The sequence below is a fragment of the Tamandua tetradactyla genome, chromosome 1 (assembly GCF_023851605.1).
Source record: "Tamandua tetradactyla isolate mTamTet1 chromosome 1, mTamTet1.pri, whole genome shotgun sequence".
Lineage (NCBI taxonomy): Eukaryota > Metazoa > Chordata > Mammalia > Pilosa > Myrmecophagidae > Tamandua > Tamandua tetradactyla.
In genome coordinates this window covers 117679950-117701879 of record NC_135327.1, presented here as the reverse complement: position 1 = coordinate 117701879, position 21930 = coordinate 117679950, and the positions used below count along the sequence as shown (strand labels likewise).

General features: G+C 38.0%; 1 protein-coding gene and 1 pseudogene across 1 annotated transcript in view; both read right to left on the bottom strand.

The window, feature by feature from the left end:
* Nucleotides 1-1047: 1047 nt before the first annotated feature.
* LOC143681251 (protein FAM151B pseudogene) lies at nucleotides 1048-1973 on the bottom strand (annotated as a pseudogene).
* A 2271-nt stretch (nucleotides 1974-4244) lies between these two features.
* Nucleotides 4245-21930, bottom strand: part of COL28A1 (collagen type XXVIII alpha 1 chain) — a 201584-nt gene continuing 183898 nt past the window's right edge. The window contains exons 31-36 of the mRNA XM_077123093.1: nucleotides 20954-20990; nucleotides 18825-19379; nucleotides 17139-17299; nucleotides 7339-7540; nucleotides 5987-6159; nucleotides 4245-4892 (exon numbers count right to left, since the gene is read on the bottom strand). Of these exons, the coding sequence (XP_076979208.1) occupies nucleotides 5987-6159; nucleotides 7339-7540; nucleotides 17139-17299; nucleotides 18825-19379; nucleotides 20954-20990 (1128 nt within the window). The 3' untranslated portion in view covers nucleotides 4245-4892. The remainder of the gene's footprint in view (nucleotides 4893-5986; nucleotides 6160-7338; nucleotides 7541-17138; nucleotides 17300-18824; nucleotides 19380-20953; nucleotides 20991-21930) is intronic.

The following is a 21930-nucleotide window of genomic DNA, read 5'->3' as shown; positions in this document are numbered from 1 at the left end:
AGAAGAAACATGTTTTTCTGAAGGCCTTGTTTAGGACCATACCAGGGACTGTGAAGGATATTTATGAAGTATGGCCCATTTTCATGAAGGAGTTTATAATCTAGCTGAGGAGACATAACATGCTTGACACAATTAGTAAGAAATATTCAGTAGTTAAAGTTGATGGTTAAGTAAGATCTATAGTCCATTGAGTTGACTTTTAGGGTAGAACTACATTATAAAGAGTCCTGAGGGAGGAAAAATCGATAAAATTGAACTCAAGACATCCATGGAGGTTTTGATTTGCCATAAAGAATAAGGTGTTTAAGAAGTTTTCTTTAGCAGAAATACTCAGAGTATCTCTGGTAGGGTGTGAGGAATGAAATCATGAAGTCATAAAATTCTAGCATAAGAACAAGGGCCTGGACTAAGAAACTTGTTAAACAAATAATGTATTATAAAGTCTGCTCTTAGATAGTATTTTGTTCACTACAGATAAGATACTATGATAGAAACAAAGAATACCAAAAATAAATAAATAAATATATAGTTTCCAGTATGCTTCCCCCAAATATGGAAATTCTAGATCCATCTAATTTAACCTATACTGTTTTCAGTAAAATGATTTGATCTTGGTATGTGAAAACTTCTCATTCCAGCGAAAGTTAAAAATATTTTTAAGCCCTCTTACTCTTATCTCTAACATTTCCAGGAGAAAGGGAAGAGGGTGCCCTATTTTTATGAAACCTGTCACACAAGTCCCAACAAAATGTGGCGTATACTTGTGTTATGACCGAAGTGGATTCTTTGAGTCATTTTCAGTATATCAAAATTAGTTTTATAAAGGGTTTCAGAGCATCATTTTCCTTTCCAAATCTTTTAGGCAAGTGCAGTAGTCTAAGAACAAATGCCTATTGAGTGTTTTAGACTAAACACTCAATAATTGTTTTTGATTGGATGAACGGGACCTAAATCAGTAATCATAATTTATATGACATTTGATTCAGAACAAGGCAAAGAAGGCTTATGAAACCAAAATGTATGAAATAATTTAGAAGAATTTTCTTCTTAGAATTTAATTTTAATTCCAGTGGCTTGTGTAAATTCATGGTTTTGTGGTTCCATGATGTCATAGAAAACTTTTTTTGTCAAAATGGTCTCTCATGCAAAGTCAATCTTCAATGGAACAGTTATCATTTTTTTCCAGTCTAAATAGTCAGGCTGCACCTGTTTGATTTCTTTAACAGCCAAAGTAACTGCAAACAAGACTGCCTGAACAATGCTGCTCTGACAGGAAATGTTACAGGCTGATTTAGTTCACTGCATAAATATTAGATCTTTCACCATTGTCCAACTGTAATCTTCATTGACTTTCTGATGATGCCAACCTGTTGTCGATCCCAGGGAAAACATCACATCTGGAAAGAAGGATGTCACAGTGTCTACAAATGGTTTTGCTTCCACTACTCTGTTCTTTCCATTTGGATTAGGAAGAATATCAGCATTAATCCTTACTGGGCACTGCAGATGCCTCTTCACATTTTCTAAGAGCACCATGGATGGTTCTACAGCTGCCAGACTCTTGAAATCTAGCTTGATGCCTTTACTGCTTTTCATAACTTCAGCCAGCCACTCCTGCAGAGTATTATCACTGTCGGCTTCGGGAGTCTGGGCCATGATTGGTTCGCGATGTTCTGATCCATTACTGGGAAGAAGGACATTGGCCTCTATCATGTGAGCAGCACTTTTCAGTGCTTCATTCATTTGTGTCTTGTGGTTAGCTGCATGATACCAGATGATTCCAGCCCAATCTTCTGTTATAATCTGGTTATTTCTCAGAAAATATTCCAGTGTATTTTCAGTCCAAGACCCGGGGAGCTCAGCAGTCGCTGTCATGGTGACAGATGTACCCAGTTCATGCAGGCACAGAGCTAAAATGGAGACTTCTTTAGATACATATTCTTGTTTCAGCACATTGTGTGCATATTCTGGTTTTTCCCCCTCATTCTAAGAATGGAGAAACAAAATGTCATACCCCTCTCCCATTTCTATCAGTTTCTTAACTAGCTTAAAATAAAAATATAAATTATCATTCGCTCTTCCAGAATTAACTGTTCAATTGTTCAGTTCAGTATTTTTGACCCCTTAGCTACCTACACACCATGGCTAACCATAGGGTGGGGAAGGGGGTCCTGAATCTCTAAGTGTTTGGGAGGATAATAATTTTTCATTCATTGATATACTATTCTCCCCTACTCTTATTCTTCTCCAAACTGGTAGAATTTTTTTCTAATTTTTTTTTCTATTTTTCTCTTGCCAATAATTATTTCTTCAATGACTTCTATAAAATGGGTGAAATTTATTTTTTTTTAATTTATTGAGTTCTTTATAAGTGCAAGGAACTAGGGAGACAGAGATAAAGAAGGCATGAATACAGATGCTGTGGAGACAGAATAATGGCTCCCCAAAGACGTCCCCCTCCTAATTCCTAGAACCTGGATATACATTACCTGCTGTGGAGACTTGGCAGGTGCTATTAAGGTTAAGGACCTTGAAATGAGAGGGAGTAACCCAGGTGGGCCCAATCTAATCACATGCATCCTTAAAAGCTGAGACTCTTTCTGGTTTGTAGTCCGAGAATCAGGGATGGCAGCATGAGAAGGACTCAACCTGCCATGGCTATCTTTGAAGACAGAGGAAAGGGGCCATCTGCAGAGGAATGAGGGCAGCCTTTAGAAGCTGGAAAGGCAAGACAACAGAGTCTCCTCTAGAGCCTCCAGAAGGAAACACAGCCCTGGAATACCTTGATCTTAGCCCAGTGAGACCCAACTGGACTTCTGGCTACAGAACCGTATGGTAATACATTTGTATTGTTTAAGCCACCAAATTTGTAGTAATTTATTATCACAACAGTATGAAACTAATTTAGATACCCTCCATTAAGTGCAAATTTGCTCAGAGGTGGTCAGTGTAGAATGGAGGCATAAACCAAGCATTTGGGGCAGCCATAGGGCATAGCCCAATTATTGAGACTTTGAGGGCGGCACAGAGGAAGAAGCCTGAAAGCTGTTCTTAGAGTGTTAGGAATTGGTGAGTCAGAGAAGAAAAATAATGATGTTCCAGACAAAGTGACAGATCTCCAAGTCCACATTACAATATTATTGCATATCGATTTTCTGTGGGGGCAAAGTTGTGAATAGCCTGAAAAAGGGATGTACTTCTGCTTCTGGCAAAATAGCAGGCTGGATATTCTGAAGGGTCTTTCTAATTCCCAACCACCATGTGCTGACTAATAAATATTTTTTAATACCTCATGGGTTTCCAGGAAATAAGAAAATACCCAAAGCCCTCCATCCCACAACAATAATAACAAAAATTTGGTAATGGCCAAATTAAGAAACTAAGGCCATTTTTCTGCTGATCACAACTAAAGAAGATGGCACAATATAAGCATCACCTAGAAATCACCAGAGAGCTAAAAGAAATTTATGGAATTACCATCTGTGTGAAGATGAAAATCTAGAGAGGTAAGGCCAGCACCAGAACAGTTTTTGTCTTTAGTTTCTCACACCAGAAAAAATGGTTTGAGAGACTGAGCAGCGTAAACAAGGACTGAAAAATCTTAGACGCGCATACACAAAGATGGGTAAATTTGCATTAGGTTGAGAACCTCTATTCATTAAAAGGAAAAAAAAATGAGAAAAATAAAAGACAAGCCATAAAAGAAATTAGCAACACATATGACAGGCAAGAAGCAGATTCAAGAATATACAAGGAACTCTGAATATGCAGAATATAATAAAAAGACAAACAATCCAATAGAAAAATCTTCCTCAATTATGAATAGCATTTCACAGAGGAAGGACAAATGAATAAATATGAAAAGATGTCACAGAGAAAAGCAAATAAAAACAAAAAGAGCATCTTAGACCCACTATATTAGCAAAATTAAGAAGTCTGACAAAACTAAATGTTAGCCAGAATATCAAGTAATAGGAACTCATAACACAACTGGTGGGAGTACGTAATAAATTCACTCAAACACTTTGCAAAAAAAAATTGGCATTATAGAGTCTTATTGAATGTTCATATGCCTTGCAACCCAGCAATTCCACTTTTAGGTATAAACCCTAGAAAAACGCTGACATATACTCACAGACATGCACAAAAGCATTCATAGCAACATTGATAGGATAGCAAAAGAATTAATTATAACCATTTCAAATGATTGCAGACAAGGCAATGGTTAAATATTTTATGGTATATTCACACAAATATTATACAACAGTGAAAATAAATGAACGTGCATGAATTACAATGTATTTATATAGCAAGTTGCAGATAATTACATATTATGACACAAATTTTCTAAAGCTCCAAACAACCCTAAATAACAATTATTTAGGAATATATTTATAAGTGGTGAAACATGTGGATGAATTATAATGTTGAATGAAAATAGAAAACTGGAGAAGGCTAGAGCAGGAAACCATTTTTATGAAGTTCTAAAATAAGCAAGACTATAAATATATTATTTCATATAGATATAGGAAGTTTTGCATGGAAAATCACATATAAAAATAATAGCCAACTGAAATGGTAAACACAAACTTCAAGATGGGATACTCCAGGCACAGAGCAGGGGGCTGGGAAGGTGGAGGGGCATGCAGGATCAACAGAATTAGTGTTTGGTTCATACGTCATGTGATATGTTCACTGGTGTTCATTTTATTATGATGTTTCTTTAACTTACAAGTATGTTGAATAGATTCTTTTGTTGTATCAAATATTAAATAATAAAATTTTAATTCCACCACATAAAATTGTGATATTATTGCTAATTTGGTTGCTTTCTCATATTCTTCTTCCTTGGGGGCTCTTATGCATTGCTGAACCTGAAGAGAGCCACGGGCCTGGAAGAAGGAGAAAGAAGGAGATGTATACAGATGCTCTCTGAGCACAGCTCAGAACTAATGGCCCTCCCAGGTTGGATGTTGTAACATTATTATAAAATGACAAAACCAATTGTCAATTATGCTACTGGGTCATATTTCTGTTTGGTAGCTCATTTTTCAGTATGAGCTCTATCTCTAGAATAACCTGTTCAAAAGTGGATGCAGCTTCAGTGGTTCTTCAAGCCGGTGCCTTCTTATTCCACCCACATAAGATTGAAAATTCCACTTAATATTTTAAAGGAAAGGTGTAAAAACTGTTAAAATTATAATTTTTATTCTAAAATATATATATATAGTTTATTTGATTTCTAGTGCCTGACCATGCAATAAATAAAGTAAATAAATATATATATGTGTGTGTGTGTATGTATGTATATATATACATGGTTTAAACATATAATAAAGGCTTTTTTACTAAACATATTGGAGGAGAGGGGAGTGCCAGTTGGTAATAACTTTGAGTCAACTAAGTCTAATTCACATTGGTTTCTATTCTTACTTTCAGGGCAATTGAGGCAAAAATTTAGTGGCCTCTATCACATCCAACCCCTTCCCAGCACCACTCATCTCTCAGAACCTTACTGCCTCTTGCTGGGGTTCCCTAAGCACAATATCTCTCTTATCCCTTCACCTCCCTTGTATAAACATTTTACTATCACATTTAATTTCCAAACCAAACTCCTTCCTGCCACCTACCTTATTCCCTAGGTGATGGGGGAGGAGTTAATGCTACATAATATGTGGAATAGGAATTAGCACAAATCAGAACCACATCGCAAGTAGTAATGTAGATTGAAATTACACAGCCTTGAGTCCAAATCCTCAACTTATTAGTTGGGTGATAAGTTACCCAACTAAGGGATAAATTACTAAATTTCCCAGAGCCTCCTCTTCTGGAAAAAACGCTAATAATACCTTCATCCTGGGGTTAATGTATGGATGTATTTGTTTATAAACTGTATACTTTGTATTGGGTAAATGTGTTGAAATTACAGAGATTCTTTCTAGGCTTGTTGATAGAGACCAAGGTATATAAAGGTTCAAGTACTTACTCATTCTTGAACACAGGCTTCTTGACACTCCTTCTCACTATAGAATCTATTGCCTGAGCCATTACAGCCACTGAACCAAAATCGGGCGCAAGAGTTGACCTGTTGGTCATAATACCATCGAACCACATATTTGCTACAGTTTCCAGGCTTTAGGACATCTATGCATCTAGGATCTAGGGGAAGAAAAGGATCATGTGTTATAGATTTTTCTTTTACTGAAGAAATTAAGAGTAAAAGCTTCATGAAGATTCTTACATAAATCAACTCTTCTCCATGCACAATAACAGACCAACTAACAAAATATGGTACTAAGTTAATGAAAGAAAGTTTCCGAATACCCAAAATATTTCCCCTACCATCTGAAATTCCACCATTAGATATTAATTCCTTTAAAAATATTAAGGTTTTTTTTATCTTAATGAAACCCCATTTAAAATGCAGTTTCCCCTGAAAATATAACACTGTGAGCATCCACTGACTAATTTTTATGTAGAGATGAGTTGAGAAGGGAAAGAAAGATATGACTTCTCTCTACTTTGGATTTGATTTAAAAATCAAACTAATTGCAGTGAAAATGATTTTACCTTCTGTACACATTTCTTCCAAGTTTGTTCATAGAAAGTGCCACTACCATCATATGTACTCAGTGATGTGATGTACTCAGCTTCATTTTTCAATAGCAGAGAGGGAGAGAGAGAAAGAACAGCCTTCTCTCTTTCTCCTATAATCATTTCCCCAGATTTGAAGTATGTTCAATTCATTTACTTTCTCTCTCCTATGAAGACTCCTTAGACAAAATGGAAAGGAGTCACCTCCTCCACGCTTAAAAGCAAAAAATAATGCACATTGCTTAACTTGTTTTCAACTTAATCTAAGCTTCTTTAGGCAAGGCCATGGTCTCTTTTGCATAGAAGGAAAAAAATGCAAATAATGATTAATTCTCTACAGATATTAAATCCATAGAAAATATGTTGCTGAATCAGAATCTAGCTCTTTAATTTCTTTCTCTTTCTTCTGCAATCCAGGGATCAAAAACTCAAATATCCAAATGTGTGACAAAGGCCATCCAAAAAATGACAGGGACTATGGAAAAACAGGAGAGCACAATCCTTTCCAAAGGAATTCAGATGAAAATAATAATAGTATTGATATAATAGCCTAAAAATTTTTATACACCAAATTTGTTCCATAAGCAGCCAGTTTTCAAACTTTCTATTTAATCCAGTGAAAAACATGTTTGGTCCTCCCTGTTTAGACTGGTAACACTGTCTTTCTAGGTGAAATTATAGAGACCATCTCATCTGCCTTCCTCATACTGTAGATGCAGCGGCTGAATGGCAGATATCTCTTACCTTTATGCACCAGCTTTTCTGGCTGTAAAATCAAACCGGGACTTGGAGTTCTGGTTTCCAGACGCTCTGCGCCCCGTTCAGCAGGGCTGAACAATGGCCTTGGGGTGGTGGCAGCATCAGGCAAGTGAGGGGTGGCCAAGCCGCCAGCCCAGGTAGGTTCTGGAGGCTCATTCTTTTCAACCTGAACTCTGGAGACAGTGAACTGCACACAAAAAAAATTCACATTTTTGTTTCTGATGAAGTCAAGTCAAAAAAGCTGGTTTGCTTTTGGGAACATTTAAAGGAAAATTCAGAAAATCTGCTTCTACCCAACCCTCAAATATTAGTTATTTAAAATCAAAGTTTCCCTTTTATAAATGGACTCCCCACATTACAGGAAATGAGGTCCATCCTCTGTGTCATGCACTGCTTAACACCTAGTCTGTGGATTTTCCCACAGCTTCATGTGGATGTAGGCATATATACATACATCTACACACAGTCCCACTTTCAGGAATGGCTATTTCCAGGCTGGGCCTTCCAGAGAGATACACAAGCAGGTGGGAAAGATGTGAAGTTGGGAGGATTTTATCTTCATTCTTTTTGTAATCACAGGTTTAAGGAGGGAAAGCAACCACAAATTTCATTAATCTTTTTTTTTCCTAGAAAAGTTGTGAATTTACAAAACCATCATGCATAACATGCATAAATTATAGGATTCCTGTATACCAGCCCACCACCAACACCTTGTATGGGTGTGGAACATTTGTTACATTTGATGATAGCACTTTTTAAATAATTGTACTATTTTTTTAACAGTGGTTACCTTTGTTATAATCGATAAAAGTTTTTTTTTTTAATTTTGTTATTTTTATTATTTTACATAGGCAGGCACCAGGAACCGAACCCGGGTCTCTGGCATGGCAGGCAAGAACTCTACCACTGAGCCACCACCGTTGCCTCGATGAAAGATTTTTAATATAGTTCTATCTGTCATCCATTATTTACATTAGGTAAATTTTTGCCCATATTATTATCACGATGTATTGTACATTTGTTATAATTCACGGAAGATCTTCTCATACTTGTACTATTAAATATAGTTCATTGTCTACAATAGGGTTCGCTGTGCTTTACAGTCCTATGTTTTATCTTTTAATTTTTATTCTATAATACATTCAATCTAAAGTTTCTCCCTTTAGCCACATGTAATTTATTACCCAGAATTGTGTACCTATTGCAGGCAAGCTCTTCAAATCTGAGCCCATCTTTGCTCAGATGAATGCTAATGAGCATCAGCATTAGCCCATGTGTTAAGAGTAAGGATTTTTCCAGTAGCGCTGGCAAAAATTTCTCTCAGGTGGCTATAGGCATTCTGCTATTGCCAGCTGGCTCCACAGCCAGTGCTTTTCAGGTGTCTGGCTGCTCAGGAGCCTTCCCTGACTGGCTCTTTTCAGTGATAACACCTGTATGACACCCATAGCGCTCAGCTCTCAGGCACTTAAAGCCAATGCTTGATTGAACTACCTAGAAACTTTTATTTATATAAGACCTTGAAGAAAATATGGCTGCATTGAAATATTTGTTATTTTTTCCACTCTACTGCCATGGAGGCTTAGCACCAAATAAAAATATGTGCTATAATATTATAGACCGATTTTTAAGAAAATTCTGCCAAAATGAAATTTTGTTTAAAGGAAAAAAATCCAATGATGTTATTTCTAAAAGATTAACAAAAATTAAAATGACACTATCAGCAGAAAACAAAGTGAAGAGGATGTGGAAAGAAGAGAGGGGATATGAGTTTTTAGATAATATTATTAATATAAATAGGAAATCATGAGACCCTGATCTAAGACAACAGAGGTATGGATGAGGAGAAAGGAGTTGATGGGCTAGTAAAGGGATGTTAAGAACAGACCAATGAAGACAGTCCCCAGTGAGTGTGGATGGAAGGTAAGGTAAAAGCGGTGTCAGAGGCATCCTGAGGTCCTGCTCAGGCTAGTTGGTAGGGCTATACCCCTAGTCAGGAAATCTAGAGGAACAGGTTTGTCAACATATTCTATGTTTAGCACCTGTGGGCCATTCAGAATAAGATGTGCATAGGCAATCACAATTGTAAATATGGGCCTCAAGAGAAAAGTTGAGTCTGGGGAGTCAGCTTTGAGAACTACGGCATATGTGGCATTGGAACTCAGAAACAGAATGTAGAAACAAGAAGAGAAGCACAGACTGAAGGTTCTTGGAAAAATCATGGTTTAAAATGTAAGGGGTAGGCAGAGAATGAAATACTATGAAAGTGACTGAAAAAGAATGTTCAAAGGGTGAGAAGAGAACAAGAAGAAGGCAGACTCTTAAAATCAAGGAAAGCGTTTTATAATAGGACTGGCCCTGATGTTATTTGCGAAAGAGAAATCAAGTGAAAATTTGCCTATTAAGGGTTTGGCAATTAGGAGGACGCTGTTGAACTTCCCAGCAGTGTCTCTGGTATGTTGGAGGCATTCGCCTAACTTCAAGAGATTTCTCAAATGAAAGTAAGGAAGCAGAGAGAGAAAGAGACAGAGAAAGAGGAATGAAGGAGGGAGCAGAAACTGGTCTTATGAATTAATTAGTTAAAAAAGAAAGAGACAGGATAGTGGCAAGAGGGAATGTGAATCAGGAGAGGTTAGGAGGATTTTTTAAATGTGAGAGTCTGAAGCATATTTACTGACCACAGAGAAGAAGTCTGAAGAATTGGAAGGAAAAGGAATATCACTGGAGTAAAGTGCTGATTTTGGAGGAGGCAGAAGAGAACAGATCCAAGAGTATAGGAGGAGGACTAGAAAACTCACATCAGAGTTGAGGGTGGAGCCCAGGGCCATATGTTTGGATGAAGGGACACACTCATTACTGGTATCAAGTCTGAACTTGAATTATGTACCCTAGAAAAACACGTTCTTAATCCATTTCTGTGGGAATGAACCCACTGCAAATAGTATTTCTTAAAGATGTTAAAGTGTGGCCTAACTGAATGAGGGTGGATTTTAATCAGGATTACTGGAGTCCTTTATAAGCAGAAGAAATTCAGTAATAGTGAGAGAAAGCTAGCAGAAGATGCTGGAAGTTAAAAGAACCTGGAAGAAAAAGGAGGAAACATCCATGTGATAGAAAAGCCAAGGACCCCAAGGGTTGCTACCAACCCAGGGAAGAAGGAAATCTTTTAGCCTGAAATCTTGGGCCTAGTCAACAAATTCCTGTTGTTAAGCTAACACATTGTATATTTGTTTTAGCATCTAGGAAACTAAGTCATCTGCCTAGGGGTCCAATTCTTGAAAAGAAAAAAGTTGCTAGTGGAGTCCTAGTTCCCAAGGGGGCTTTAGATGTTTCTGGAGATGGGGTATGTGCTGGTTTGAAAAGAAGTATGCCCCCTACAAAATCCATGTTTTAATCAAAATCCCATTTCATAAAGGTAGAATAATCCCTATTCAATACTGTATGTTTGAAACTGTAATTAGATCATCTTCCTAGATGATGTGATTTAGTCAAGAGTGGTTGTTAAACTGGATTAGGTGATGACATGTCTCCACCCATTTGGGTGGGTCTTGATTGGTTTATTGGAGCCCTGTAAAAGAGGAAACATTTTGGAGAATGGAGATTTGGAGAGAGCAGAGAATGCTGCAGCACCACGAAGCAGAGAGTCCACGAGCCAGTGACCTTTGGAGATGAAGAAGGAAAACGTCTCCCAGGGAGCCCCATGAAACCAGAAGCCAGAAGAGAAAGCTAGCAGATGACGCCATGTGTCCTGCCAGCTGAGAGAGAAGCCCTGACTGTGTTCGCCATGTGCCTTCTCACTTGAGAGAGAAACTCTGAACTTCATCAGCCTTCTTGAACCGAGGTATCTTTCCCTGGATGCCTTAGATTGGACATTTCTATAGACTTGTTTTAATTGGGACATTTTCTCAGCCGTAGAACTGTAAACTAGCAACATATTAAATTCCCCCTTTGAAAAGCCATTCCATTTCTGGTATATTGCATTCTGGCAGCTAGCAAACTAGAACTGGGTAACAGTGAGTAAGGATTACAGGGAAAGGAGAGTAAGGGATGGGAGAGATGTTAAGAGTGAAAATGTAGATGGAGATGTTTGAGCAGCTGTGTGACAATGATGGGAATAGAAAAATATGGCAAACGGGATGGGGACCTTGGGTATGTTCTCACCAAAAGAAAGAAGAGACAAAGAGAGGTTAGGGAAACCAGCAAATTCAGTCTACTGTGTTAATTTCTTGTAATTTACATTGGAACAGAATATACATTTCCTTTAGGGAAACAAGGAGCCTGTGTCCTAGATTTAAGGGTAATTGGACTATACCCTGATGACATCAGGTGAAAGGAGGAGACTCGTACCTCTCACTTTTCCCTCTGCTATGTCTCCTCCCCTTATGTACACCCTCTGATTGCAAGAATTTCACAAAGGGGCTCATCCCACACTACCTGAACTATCTCAGTCACTAGATTGCTGTGGAATCACTCTGCACAGAAATTCCACAGCCTCCTTTCTACAGAGAGGAAGATATTTCCTCCACTGCTGCTTTTCTAAGTTACTTCCAGTTAGGAAATTATTTTTCACAGTACAAAAAAAAAAGCTCTTTTAAATATAGATAGCTCTTCTTTCCTTTAAACTCTAGAAAGGAAAAGAAATTTAGACTATTGTTATAAGAAACCAGCTCCAGTGAGAAAATACCTTATGCATTGACATTACTTTATTAATCTATTTAGAATGACAAATTTACTTCATGCAGGAAATTAATATGTTTATTTGCTTAATGGACCATTATTGCTTATAACCAGCTGGTCTGTTTAAATGATGCTTAATTGATTTCATTGCCTTGCTCCCACTTACATCCTGGAAATCTTAACTCATCTGGCCAAATCCAGAAAGAATAAAGGAACGTGAAGTATCAACATTATTAGTCCCATAAAAGATAAGAATCTTTTTACACACGCATTTTTATAACAGTATAATTAATGCATTTCATTGAAGAAAATCTTCATATTTCTTATTTAGCCCAAAAGTCGATATATCATTCATTCTATCAATAAGTATTTATTAAGCTTCAACTGTGTACAAGACAAAGCACTATTTTAGGTCATCAGTGGATCACAAAATTTAATTAAACATAGATTATGTCCTCATTTCCTCAAGAAATCTAAATCCGTAGGTGATTTAAGGCACATATATAAATAATTATTAGCAAGGTAAAACACAATAAACTCCAGAAGAAAGTATAAATTATCATAGATTTCAGCAGAACAGCATAAAATGGTTGTATATTTTTAGCATCCCTAGAATGGCTTGTAAAAGCAACAGAGAAAGGGGGATGACTAAATGTTATGAATTTAGTAGAACCTAGGAGATACACTTGCTGTTTAAATGTCCAACTAACTAGGAACTTCTGTTCTGAGGTGTTTTGAGTACGTTTGAATCAGGATCAAGTTTCATTACAAAATTAGATGTCATTCTTAAAACACACATCCTCTGTGGAGATGGAAACCTACTGACTTAGATTTCACAACATAGCCAATATCAGGTTTTTCTCTGACAAAGATCTTTCTAGAAAGAACAGAAGGAGAAAGAGCAGAACTAGGTATCTTCAGGGGGTGATAGAACGGACAACAGAGAAAGGAAACAGAGACACAAAAAGGGAAAATTGAACCTCTGAGACTATTGCTTACTTTTTTCACAGTATTGTCTAGAGTATGATTGGAAACTGTTCTAGTTAGCAAGCTGCTGAGAATGAGATATACCAGAAACAGAACGGCTTTTAAAAAGGGGAATGTATTAAGTGCCAGTTTACAGTTATAAGGCTGTGAAAATGTCCAAATTAAGGCACCAACAAGAGGTTACCTTCACTCAAGAAAGGCCGATGAAGTTCAAGGTTTCTCTTTCAGCTGAAAAGGCATATGGCGAACATGGTGACATCCACTGGCTTTCTATATAGGCTTCTGGTTTCATGAAGCTCCCCTATGGGCATTTTTCTTTTTCATCACCAAAGGTCCCTGGCTGTGTGGGTTCTCATGGCTCTGAAGCTTTTTCCAAAATCTTTACTCTTTTAAAGGATTCCAGCAAACTAATCAAGACTTACTTGGAATGGGTGGAGTCACATCACCCTCTAATCAAAGGTTAATACCCACAGTTGGGCGGTCACATCTCTGTGGAGATAATCCAATCAAGTTTCCAACTGACGGTGCTGAATAGGGATTAAAAGGAACTGCTGCCTCCACAAGATGGATTAGGATTAAAATATGGCTTTTCTAGGGTACACACTCCTTTCAAACCAGCACAGGAACCATCTGAGAATCTGAAGGATTTCATGGACTTACTTTATTTCAGATGTTTGGATACTGTATTAGATAAAGGTGGATGTGCATACATAGATTCTCAAATTTTTTAATGTTTATATAGTGTATATATATACATATTATATATACATATGACAGATATAAATGTGAATATAAATGCTTACATGATTTTTTTTCAGTCTAAAAATCTACTAGACACAAACCTTGTTTAAAATTTCAGTCTTGTTTTAGTGATTTTGCAATGAAAGCCAAGGTGAGAAGATCTACACACAAGAAGGGCTATTCAACAGTTTATCGTAAGCTACCACTATCTCTTTCAGAGGTTCCCCAGAAAGGACTAGCTGAAGTTCAACTTTCCTACATGGTTCCTGGTGTTCCAAATCCAAACTATTTTGGACACACTCTTTTTGCACCCTCCCCTCCTTAGCTACTAGAGTGTCATCTGTCATAACCTATTAATAACTCTTGTGTCTCAGGGCCATCAAACCTCCTGGGTGATGGTTACTGGTACCCAAGGCATATGGTCTTGCTGTTCTTTTTCTGTTACATTAGCCACATCAGTAAGGGTTCTCCAGAGCATTAGAACTAACAGGATATATATATGCATATGTATGTATGTGTGTGTGTGTGTGTGTGTGTGTGTGTGTAGAGAGAGAGAGAAAGAGAAAGAGAGAGAAATCTGAGATCTGTACAACAGAGCAGGACAGTAGGCTGGAAGTTCTGGTAAGAGTGATACTGAAGTCTTCAGACAGAATTTCTTCTCTCTGGAACTCTCAGTTCTTTGATCCAATTGATTGGATGAGCCCACCCACATTACCAGTGGTAATCTCCTTTATTTAAAGTTGACTGATTAGATAGTAATCCCATCTACAAAATACCTCTACAGCAATATCCAGGCCAGTTTTGTCCAAACAACTGGACACCATAACCTGGAAAAAGTTGACACATGAAATTAATCATCACATTTATCTTGGATATCCTTCAGATGCCTCTACCACTTTACATGGTATGAACTAAACTCATTATTATCCTTCCAATAAAATCTGACCTGCTGCCTATCTTCTTGATCTCAATATATGCTGTTTCAATCCACCCACCTAGACAATAGAAATTCAGTAGTCATCCCAAGACCTCTTTCTCTAACTTACAACCCATTCAACCACTAAATCCTATTAATTCTACCCTACAAATGGTTTTCCAATATGTGCGTCTGCCTTAGGACCTCATTAGCTCTCCCCTGATGATATTTCCCAACTTCCAATATCCCTTCTTCCTCCTACTAAATCTTTCATACTGCAGACAGAGTTATTCTTAACCATGGACCAAATGGCCACGAGCCAAATGTAACCCATGAACCAAATATGGCCCCGGCTTTAAAAAACCCTCTGCTATTTCCTGGCTGCCTGCCTATGGATGAAGTTCAAGCTCCTTAGCTTGACACATGAAGTTATTTATCATTGGTCATTAAATTACCTGTCCAGCTTTAATTCTCACCATTCTGCCACACACACCCTAGGCTATACAGTTAGACTGAACCTGCCCTAGTTACTTGAAATACCATGCTGCTTTGGAATTCCTCTTTATGCACATGTTCTATCTGCTGGAAATATCCTTCCCTGTACTGTTCCCTTAAAAAAAATCTTCCTTATTCTTAAAACTCAGCTCAGTGCACCTCCTTGTGAAGTACTCTATTACTCTGGCTTGTAATCAATTGTATCATCTTTTGGTTTACATGTCCACAGCTCTGCTAGAGTTCCTAAAACATCCTGTATTTATCCATCTCTCTGAAGACTGTGGGCTTTCCTAGGGTAGGAACTGTGTCTTAAGAGCCTCCACTTAGCCCAGCAGTAAATGATCAACAAATATTGTTGGAATTCATTGGTATTAACACAGATAAAATGTGATTCAATGATTATGAGAAGAGTTTAAGCACTACTTGCTTTTTAGGAAGGTTTTAGAAAGGGCAGGGATTGACTAGGGAAGGGCCAGAATGATAAGTCATACAAGCAAGGCAAGGTCCCAGTAGCATTCCATGCTCAGGAAGAAACAAAAGGTATACATTTGCTATAGGATCAGCAAACCCCTGCAGGCTAAATCTGAGGCTCCACCTGTTTCTGTAAAGACAGTTTTATCAACTGCAGTCACACTCATTCAAGTACAGTTTATGGCTGCTTTTGTGTTTCAAAGACAATGGTGGTAGTTGCAACTGAGATTTAATGGCCCCCAAGGCAGAAAATATTTACTACATGGCCCCTCACAGAAAGAGTTTGCTGACCTTGACATAGAGCATGTGGTATAAATGAGTGTGTTAATTTCAATCTACAACAAAGGCAGTCCGTTACCCTAATAGGAAGTACCAATTTCAGAGCTGGTCAGAACTTAATAAGATAGAAATATCATAGACTTTCTGCCCATTTTAGAATAGGGTAAAAAATGTAGTGAGTCCTGTAATCTGTGCCCTTAGGAATGACATCTTGAGCTTGATTCCACAATGGTTCTGAGTCCAATTGCTGATCTGGAAGTTTCTCAAGGCCTGAGTCCATTGAGACAGCTAAATCTGCATGCTAGAGTATTGTTGCACTTGCTCATAGTGAATCTTTCATGTCCATGATGATTTCATAAAAGGATAAGGCAGGAACTTTGCTAAGCTTACAGAATAGATGTATGTCTGCTGTGTACCTCTTTGCTAGAGGATGTCAAAATATGTATTACAGATTGATTTAGATTTGCTTTAGTTGTAATTTGGTGGTGTCGAGACCATAGCACTCACTTACCAGTAATTAGGGGAGGCTCCCCATTTTTACCTAAAAGAACCTAATATTTGTTCATGACCTGATTGACCTAGGTCATTTTGCCGAAGCTTGCTATGAGGAGAGTCACATTTGTCTCGATACATTCAGGAGGTAGTTCTTCTCATGTACAATGGGTTGGAGAGCTCTGCATCCACCCTCACACCATGTGTGTACTGCCTGTGTATGCGTGTATTGCCTGCTTCCCAGCCCTACTCCAAGCACTGGAGGTGGAAGATAAATGAACAAGAGTGTAGTGTGGGAGAGAGTCAAGTTGGGGTGTGCATACTTGGAAGAATCTTGAGAGGGTACAAAGTGGGGAGTGAACACACAGATGGTTGTGACCTGGTATGAAAGGATCTGCATTAAGTGGGTGGAATCAAATAGTATAGCATTCATCTGTTTCAATGTATATGATTACTTTGGTAGTGGCAGAGATATAATATAAAATATTATTTGCATAATTTAATGAATAATTACTTATAAAATCTAGAAATTAAAAAATACCATATTTATGCTAATAGGCCCCACAGCCACTTCAGAATTGGAAATCTAAAGATTTCATTTAGCTCCAAGGACCTAGAAAATAGTCACATCTTAGTTGATTCTTCACAGTGCAGAGCAAGATGGCCTTTGATGTAAAAGAGACAGAACATGCAATTTTAAGCTTTCAAATTAAGCAAGACAGTTACTTACTGACTCAGAAATTTGTTTCTCAGGCTCTGAAGTGGATTTATTGAGTTCTTCTCCTGACATCCCAAGTCCAGATGGAGGCAAAGATGAGCCAAAAACGTGAAGGAAATAGGAATCAAAATCCTCCTCACAAATTTCTTTAAACAATTTATCCTTTAGGGTTTCTTTTTAAAGAGAAGTAGAAAAGAGACAATAGAAGCAATAAGCATTATTGCAAACCATTTAAAGAGATTTTCTGCATTCTCCTAAAATGAGCAGACAATTCCTATCACTTGAAATCAACTGCAAGGTGAACTAAGTTACAAAGCATTTTTATCTTTTCTAAGAGGTCAATTAAAATGATTGTATTTAACTCAATAATATATGATGATCCAAATAGGCAAAGAATGACACTAAGTGCTTGTTTAACTGTGCCAAACTGTAAATTATATACAAGGGGTTCCTAACCCATAGCAAGTTGAATAGGCTTGAACTCTGGTTTTTATGGATGGCAAAAGGCCCATCAATCCAAAAATATATCCCTCACTGGCTGTAACCAAGAACCGACTTCTCTGAACAACATAACAAAGATTATCATTTATTAGAATGTTACTGGTCTCAGAATAGTACAATATTTTCAGCCATTCTAACACATTAACAGCCAATGAGGTTGAATATCTCAGACAAGCCCACCAGTTACCTAGCAGGGTGCTATGGAAATGGGACTCCAGGCTAGAAAGCTCTAGAGAAAGAGGGAAATAGAACATGGAAAGGTTCTGAGCTTGGAATGCTATCGTTATGGCTGGCTGGAGGGGTACCCAGAAAGGCAGGAAGTAGCATGAGGCATCAAGGGCCCATGGAAACCATATCAGGTACCATTCCCAGGTGGGTGAAGGGGGAAGCATAGAGACAAACTGAAGGCTGGACCTACATTAAGCACAAATTTCACCTGCTTACCAAGCATGCCCAGCATGGGTCCTGTCTGAAAGAGTTATCAATTTTTAAAGAATAGTAACATGATTCACCATAAAGTGATACTGACCAGAATTCACTCATAGATGCACCTCATTAGTAAATAATAGCTCATGTAAAAGGGGAAATGCAGCATAGGGAAGCCCATCAGATTAGCATAGCACTGTATGATGAATATCCAAAAGTTTGTTCTTTAAGATAAATTCCTGATATCAACTGGTACTCATTATCTGTTTTCATAAAAGCAGAGAATAGAATGTGTCCTCTAAATAATTCCAGTTACTAGGTATTTTTCATTTCTTTAGAGTACCATCTTATTTTTTTTCATTCAAAATGTTCTTAATTTATATTGATTCTATGATTATTTTTTCCCTGCAGCTGGCTTGTTCCCTCCCTTATTCTACCTTTCTGAACATTACCCAATCTTAGCTTTATCCCTAAATCCTATTCTTTCCCTTCATCCACATCCTTGACCACAGACACTGCAGTGGAACAAATCCAAAGCCAATTTAACACTTGTCAACGAATGAACAGAGACAAGAGATGACAAACTAGATTAATTCTAAACTGGATGAAATAGAATTTTTTGAGCCTTCTGGAGTTTATGTGCTACAATTTGATGTGAATTTGGGCACAGGCCACATGAGCCTTTGATTTCTATTTTTAGCCAGGATAATCCAGTGCTGTGGGCCTTGGAAGGACAATGTAAATTCCTACCCCTGAGGCAGAAAGCCTTACCTTGCAGTGCAAAGAAGTTATCAAATTCATAGACGTGCTCGCTATCTGGGTCAGTAGCAATTAGATTTATTTCTTTGCGGAAAACATCAATTTGGGGGTCATTTTTCTTTACCACCCCAATCACAAATGTTTCTACACTGATGTCACTGGATTTCTTCACCTCCTCTTCCAGGAAACGTTTATCTTGGTCATTTGTCTGCCCATCAGTGATGACCAAGGCCACCTTCTTTACGCCTGGCCTTGCATCCTGGAACATGAGGTTGGCTTTTTGAAGAGCCAGGCCTGTGTAGGTGCCTTCCCCAAGATACTGCATGTCATCCACAGCCAGCTTCAAGTTGTCCTTGCCAGAGAACAGCTTCAAGTCAGATACCACCTCTGCCTTATGGCTGTAGTTGATTATACCTATGCGGGCTGTGGATAGATCCCCAGCAATCCGATCAGTGAGAGCTTTCACAAAATCTTTGATGATCTGGAAGTTCTCTAGCCCCACACTTTCTGAGCTATCAATCACGAACACAAGCTCCACTGGAATCTCTTTGCATTTGCGCCCGCAACCTGTAAGGTGAATGTTGAAATAGAAACATTGCAGGTATGAAATTCAAAGTATAAGTGATTGGTGTCATATTGATGACAGAAGGGGAAAGAGGGACAAGGATGAACCTGAGACCTGGATTATTATCTCCCTCTATGAAAAGAACTAACAACTATTTCCCTTCTGGTTTCTACATTTGAATCATTTTCATATTTAGTACAGAAATATAAAAAACATTCTAGTAGATAAAAGAAATACCCACATGTCCATTTCTCAGATTAAAAATAAAATACATTTTTTTAATTTGGGGTACCTGGAGCATGCCCTCCCAATTACATTCCCCTATCTTTCCTCAAAAGGTAGCCACCATCCTGTGTTTGCTTTTCATCATTCCACCATTTGTTTTAACTCTAACTCTGAAAGCTGATGTTTCTGTCTTCACCATATCCTCATATGAAAATGGAGATTTGCTCATTGCTTGGCTAATGGGGGGAGTAGAGGGATGGACATTTTTGAATGTGGAGAAGGATTAGAACTCTTAACTATTCACAAAAATAGCTTTCCCTAGCTGCTCTAGTTGACGTCCCATTCATCCGCAATGACGAGTATGGTGGTTCCCTTATTGTCAAGGAGGCCAGGGTCCACACAAACTAGAACACCTTTGGAGGGTGCAGTTTTGGAGAATTCTGATCAATGAACAACTTCTGTTTAGAGTTTACCATTCAAAGAAGTTGCTGGCAATAATAAGTCAGAGTTCCATTTGTTTATTCATATCCTCACGTTGCTTAATAACCCTTCACAGAAATCATTGGGAAGCTAGGTGTTCTTATCACAGGGCTTCTAGAACTCAGAAGCTTGTCTAAACCAGTCTGTTATCACAGAAAGTGGGTCCTACACTGACTCCTAAAGCCCAGAAGTCTTTGGGGAGACAGCCTTTTCTGGTATTCTCTGCTTGGAAGGAAATGATATTCCTGGTGCTGCCCACTTTAGAGAGTGAAGTTTCTCTTCTCTTCATTATTCCACTAATCTTTTGCGTTTTGCCTAACCTTCTTTCTTTCATCCCTCTCTCTGGGAACTCTATTTTTAGCTATGGAAGCATTTAGATAAAGCTGTAAATCACAAGGATCACAAGGCCACATCCTCCTGCCCTTGGGGTAGAGTACAGCTCAAGGAAAAGTGCTCAAAATTCAATTCTGAAAGATTTTAGGAAAAAACTGGGATACAATTGCTAGCTAGTTAGCCTCAAATACCAGTTGGGTCCTTTTAATCATATTTCCTTTGCTGTGTTTTTCTTCCCAATCACAGAACTCAGGTAAATATCACTGAATACAAATGAGCAGTGTGCTAACAAAAGGCCCAGATGTTCACAGACTGGAGGCCAGTACCCTCACCCTCCTTAATCAGCAGGGGAAGAGGATTTTCTTTTCTTAAATCAGTATTCCCATAGTCCTTTCTTTCAGTCTCCCATTAACTTTTCAAATGAACGTCCAACATTCTCACTGGCTATAAAATATACACATATCTTGACAAACCCAGTTTTAGCACAGTGGGTTCAGTACTTTTAAGTAATGGTTTTTCCTTGAAAGTCAAATCTTACCACAGATTTCAATAATAATTTTAATAATGTCTTCTCTCTAGGGGGAGAAAAGGAAATGTATTAATATTTACTGTATGATGATGATAATTTTTATTAAAGTCATAAAAAATATATCTTATTGCAATCAGCATTGGGTAATTTGATTCAATCCTCCTACTGCAAAAAATAAAATAGTCCAGAAGTTAAAAGTTGGATATAATATATCATATCTGAAATGCTTTTCAGTTATGAAACTTAATAGCTTAGACTTCTGTAGTTCCAGGATTTACCAGCTGTGTGGCTTGGGCATTAGGCAACCTACAGTATTTATATCTTAGGGCTGTGGTGTGAATCAAATGAATAACATACAGAGCTCTCAGCATAGAGTCCAAGCATTACCTACATTGGTGTGGTGCAATGCATGCTGTCAGATATATTTAAATCACACCTGCTGAGCAATCAAGACAAGAACCACAGCAAGAATTCATCCTTTCTTTCTCTTTCTGTACTAATTCCCAATTTCGTGACTCTCCTCCCCAGTTTTCTAATACCCTCACTTTGGCTCATCCACAAAATGTCCTCATGTTCCTGAACAATTCCTTCCCTGTTCTGCTAACCATCACCTTCATCATAAGGGCCTGTATTAACTGAGTTTTAGAAATAAATCTATTGATGCCCTGCCTGGTGTAGCATATTTAGAAGTGGTCTGCACGTTTGTCCACAAGGTTGGAGATGGTGCAGAGTTGGGGGAAGCATCCCAAGTAGAAGACAAACATTCATGTAAAGCACATTGCAATGCAGCAGTTAAGTGGAATTATGACTCAGAGAACCTAGCGAAAAGAGCAACATAGCAGGAAACGTGGAAGACAGATGGACTATAGAAGGTCTTTGTGTCATGTTGAAGAGTATGTACTTTATCCAAGGAAGTGGGAAGACAAATAATTCCCAACCAGAGAAGAGATCTAATTATATTTGCATTTAAGAAAGATGATGATCAT